This window comes from Myotis davidii, unplaced genomic scaffold, assembly GCF_000327345.1.
Source record: "Myotis davidii unplaced genomic scaffold, ASM32734v1 scaffold125, whole genome shotgun sequence".
NCBI lineage: Eukaryota > Metazoa > Chordata > Mammalia > Chiroptera > Vespertilionidae > Myotis > Myotis davidii.
The window spans coordinates 1133602-1138675 of NW_006299390.1; the positions used below are offsets into that span (position 1 = coordinate 1133602).

General features: G+C 45.6%; 1 protein-coding gene across 4 annotated transcripts in view; it reads right to left on the reverse strand.

Moving 5' to 3' along the window:
- HBP1 (HMG-box transcription factor 1) overlaps nt 1–2734 on the reverse strand; it is a 35320-nt gene extending 32586 nt beyond the window's left edge. The window contains exons 1-2 of one of the 4 annotated variants that reach the window (XM_015571224.1): nt 2730–2734; nt 500–503 (exon numbers count right to left, since the gene is read on the reverse strand). Coding sequence is in view for 1 of the 4 variants with exons in the window: in XM_006774868.2 (XP_006774931.1) it covers nt 346–360 (15 nt within the window). In the remaining 3 variants the exon portion in view is untranslated. Of the gene's footprint in view, nt 1–188; nt 420–499; nt 504–2729 lie in introns of those variants that run through there. The other 3 variants (XM_015571226.1, XM_006774868.2, XM_006774869.2) reach the window with 3 other exon arrangements.
- Nucleotides 2735–5074: the final 2340 nt, after the last annotated feature.

A 5074-nucleotide genomic window follows, 5' to 3' on the forward strand; every position in this document is an offset into this window, starting at 1 on the left:
CTCGCGGGGGACGCAGGTCCCGTGGGTCTTTCACGGACAGTGACTGGATGGTTCATGGTCTCCACCGTAAGGGCAGCCTCTGAAAGTCGACGATCACAGACCCGAGCTCGCCCGGCCGTCTGCTCCCCTCGGGATCCTGCCCCTCCCTTCCCCACCCCCACCCTTTCCCGAAGTGGAAGACAACAAACCCGCCGCGGAGTGCGGGCAGCCCCGGCGAGGGCGGTCCTGGCCGCGACAACACCGCCAGCAGCTCGCGTAACCTCTCTCCGACTGACGCCTGCCTCCCGGCGTACCTTACTGCTCCCGCCACCGCTCTTACTCCTCAACCGAAACTTTCCTACTTACCAAACCCGTCGCCATTACCAAGTCTTTCAAGCTTCGTCTTCCCCCTCCCCTCAACCCCCTGGGGGTTGAGCCTCCGCCCAGCTCTTTCGCCCTCTTACTGGTCTGCAGAACTGCCGTTCAAGCTTTCCGTTTTCCCATTGGGTGATACCTTGGCCTGTCTCGGGGGGCGGGCTTGTATTGACTTTTGTGTTGTGTTTACTGGAGGAAATGGCATGTCAGTCACTAGAACGAGCGCTTCGGATTGGATTGCTGCGGAGACTCCGGGGACCAACGCCAAACTTTGCACCCGAAATGGATTTTGGGTTTGTAGTCTTAGCCTTGGCTTCGTACCTCTGGGAAACAGCGCTCCGGAGGAACCGGTCGGACTACATATCCCAGAGGTGCTCGTACAGCGCAGTCTTGATAGTAAACAAGAGTCATAGGGACACGTGTATCAGCTGGTTTGTTTTGGTGTCTGGGACAAAAGGGAGGAGGCGGAGGAAGGGAGTGTTTTAAAGCTTTGGCCCCTTCTCTTACTCTGGTCCCGTCCTAGCACTCAGAACGGCTCTAGCCTCTCGCAGCACCCGTTCCCGGCCGCAAACAGCCAAAGGGGCTCGTTGCTCAAAGTTTGGCAGCTGGCCAAGGCATTGTTTCAGCGCTAGGGGAAGGAGATGACTCCACACGAGCGGAAGCAGTGCGGCCTCAGGAGGGACCTACTCACCCACAAATCTCGGTCCCAATCATAATGGGGACTATAAAGGTGGTGCTAGGCTCCCGCGGGGGAAAAAAAAAACAACACTAGATTTTCTTTATTCTGAGCCTTTCTTCGTCAGTCCCAAGACAGTAACTTTAAGATTTCTTTGCCAACTCAGTACTAGTACACTACCAAGCTTCGTTGCGGCTCTATGCCAGGCACTGCGAGACTTGGGAATGGGCGGTTGAGAGAGAAGCTTAGGGTCTGGAGAATTTACAAAGGTGTAAAAGGTGTAAAAGTTGTGGCGGGCGAGGGCGATTACTGTTTGCTTTGAAATTGAGGGAAGTCAAAACGGTGTTTTCCATATTGACCAGCTTGCTTATTGGTTACGGTAATACAAAGGGGTATCATGTGACTTAAACTGATATAATTTGTAAATCATTATCTAAGTTTCTCTGGTGAGTTTTTGGTAACCATTTCCCCCTCTTCCTATGGCTTCCCATTGTTGAAAGAATGTCTTTCCACTAGGAATTCCTCCTTAAATTACTAATGCTCTGCCTGACTCGCCAGAGGATGGCTTCTCTGCTTTACAGTAACCTTCACTTCAAACATGGCTATCCATCACAGCTACTATATAATTGATGTGTTTACCATTCACATTATGACGCCACTATAAAGCCTTTTCCCTCTGAACCTTTAGTGTTTCATCGTTTAAGCTGTGCTTTAGGTTTTATGTCTTTAGATCATTGTATGTATGCTTAAAGTTTAAGAGGAGGAAAACTTAGCAAGAAATCAGTAAAGTCAAACGTTTGAAAAGAACCTGAAATCATAGCTAATTATTTCTTTATTAATTAATTACATTTCTTGACATTTTAGATCTGCCTGAAAGCCACATAACAAATCAAGAAACCCAAAATTACACTTACATGTTGAAAAGGGTTTTCAAATTCTTTTAGGGATTCCTTGTGTGGACCAAAAAAAGGTCCACATACAAATCTGACAAGCTCAGGGAAGGCCAGGATGGCAGGCCTTACAAACTCCGAGATCTAAAGTAACCACATAGCATGGGCTCAAATTAAAACTTTCTAGCAAAAAGCAGGTCTTGGAAGGTAGGCATGTCCTAGACCCACATCTTAACTGATACAGGTCAATCTTTACCTTAACTAAGCCTCTCTATTGTCTTTTCACATCGCAGAAAGTAGACCTTTGGAATGACTAATTCCACCACCGCCCCCAACTCCCACCCATCAGGGCACAACCACCAGAGCAGAGACCACAAATCCCTTCATGGTGATTGTTTACTGTTAGCTATTCTATATCCACCCATCTAAAAGAAGATGTCTATTCATTTTTACCTTTTTAAAAATATACATATTTTTATTGATTTCAGAGAGGAAGGGTGTGGGAGAGATAGATAGAAACATCAATAATGACAGAGAATCATTGAGGGGCTGCTTCTGCCATGCACCTCACTGGGGATCAAGCCAGCAACCCAGGCAAGTGCCCTGACTGGGAATCGAACCATGACCTCCTGGTTCATAGGTCGATGCTCAACCATAGAACCATGGCAGCCGTTTTGTTTTTTTCTTACCTTTTATCCAATTTCAGAGATTCCCCCGCACACTCATCTCCTTTGCTTTCTCCCACCACCCAAATCTGTCACCAATGACTAGTAATTTCATGTGAATCCCCTCTCGCCTCCTCCTGTGACTGTAAAATAAGGTGCATTCTCTGGGGCATTTTCTCAGTCCCTTGAGATTTTGCTTCCCAGCAGTTGTCATCAGTTTGGCTCAAATAAACACATGAAAATTCTTACAGGTTTGGATTTATCTTACATTGACATCTGTTTGAATTCTTAAAGTGAATTATTTATAAAACAGTCCTTCCTACCATGTGATCAGAGGTTTATTTTCTGTATTCACAAATAGTAATCAAACATATATTTTTTTGAAAATAATTCAGAGGGCCAACAAAATGCCAGGCTTTTCCCCTGAGGAAAAAAGACAGGATTTGAATGTATCATCGTTCAGAGGTTAATAGCGTGAACCAAAAAAGAACTCGGTGTCCATGCAATTCTGTATATCCTTATTTTCTTCCTCTTCTAGTTTTTTCAGTAGAAGTTCATTGTGCTTTAGAATTGAAAATATAAACTCCAGCCCTAGAGTGTTGGCCTGCAGACTGAAGGGTCCCAGGTTCGATTCTGGTCAAGGGCAGCTGCCTAGGTTACCGGCTCAATCCCCAGTAGGGGGCGTGCAGGAGGCAACCAATCAATGATTCTCTGTCATCATTGATGTTTCTATCTCTCTCTCCCTCTCCGTTCCTCTCTGAAATCAATAAAAACATTTTTAAAAAGAATATAAACTCCAGTGTTAAATTTCTTGATAAAGAGAAAAACCCATGGAATTCACCTCACCATTTAAAATTAAAACCTGAGATGTTTATGTCTAACTCCCTCCATGAAATTAAAAACCTTCCCCTCCCCCCAAAAGTGAGTTCTCAAAACAGCTTGAGCCCCTCCTTCCCCCTCTTCTGGGCATACACTTTTGACTAAACCTACTTTAAAAGTTTTTTCTGCTAAGTTTTACTGAAAGCTTTGTAAGGGGGTGAAATACTTCCCCTCTCTGTGGCCTTTAGGCTAAAAGCTCCAGCTATAGATATCCACTCTTCCCTTGATATATAAGCCTGAATTTTGAGCTCTCTTAAGATGGATTTGTGTATTGGTTCTCCCATCCTCTTGAGCTCCCTTACTCCCAATTCTGATGTATTGAATATTGGCCTATCTTAGACACATGGGGCACACAAACCGAGTACCTGTAAGAGCCTTACTGGAGATATTCTTATTGATAGGTACTGTGATGGGAATGTCATTGGAAAGGGGACCTTTGGCTGGTCTGCCAGGGCCAGCCTGTAGTGTGTGAGTTCTTGAATCTGTGCAGCAAAAATTTCACAACACGAGTCCAGATGACTATAAGGGAACATTTATTAAAGCTGGGGATGTAAAACAAGAAAGGGCTTAGCATCGAAGAAACAACAGGACAGCCTAGGCTGGGCTGCCCTCGCTCTCCAGTAAGTCAGAGAAAAGTGGACCTTGGGAACAGGTTCAGGGGACTAGCCTGTGACCAGCTGCTGCCGCCCATTGCTCCCCAGGTTGCATGTCTCGTGGGGTCCCTTAGAGTTTAGGAGGTCCTGTGGGGAAAGGAGGGGAAAGGAAGGGCAGGGACGGCTTCCCAAAGGGAGAGCACCCACGCGGTCCTTTGTCTTGAGGCTTTGGTTTCTCTCTTGTAGCGGGAATCTTAGGGGAGGTCTCAGGGAAGGGTTTTAGCCCGATAGTCATCAGTTTTCTAGGTGTGGTCTTCACTGATTGCTCAGTGTCAGGGCAGAGGTCATAGTCATTGCAGCTGGTCCTGGTGTCGCCCACCTGGTTTTGTTGCTTTTCTGGGTCTGGAGCTGGAATACAGCTGAGGCCTAGATGTTATCTCTAAGGAGGTGACCTTCGGTATCTGCTGTAAATTGCCGGCCAGTTTGTTCAGCTATTTGTCTCCATTTCCCTATTTCACTCCGCCTGGCTTACTGGCCTGTCCCAGGAAGCATAACTTTAACCTCAGATCAAGATATTATATGTTATTATAAGTAATACTTTATCTTTTAATAGCACTTATAAAGTTGTTTCTATGTATTCATTCAAAAATATTTTATTTAGTTCCCATTATTTGTTGATCACTTTGCTAATAGATAAGGATTCAAAGGTGTTTTCACATACTTTCATTTTTTTCCAAGTCATTGAATATAAGAGCAAAATTCTGATAGTTCAGACACAACTGATTAAATATCAGCATTAGAATTCTCACTGAGCCAGGCCAGGCTGGCATGGCTCAGTAATTCGAGCGTTGGCAGAGGGTCCCCGGTTCAATTCCTGGTCAAGGGCACATACCTAGGTTGCAGGCTCAAGGGCATGTACCTGGGTTGCAAATTTGAGATTTGATCCCTGGTTGGGGCGTGTGTCAGAGACAACCAATCAATGTGTCTCTCTCACATCAATGTTTCTCTCCTCTCTCT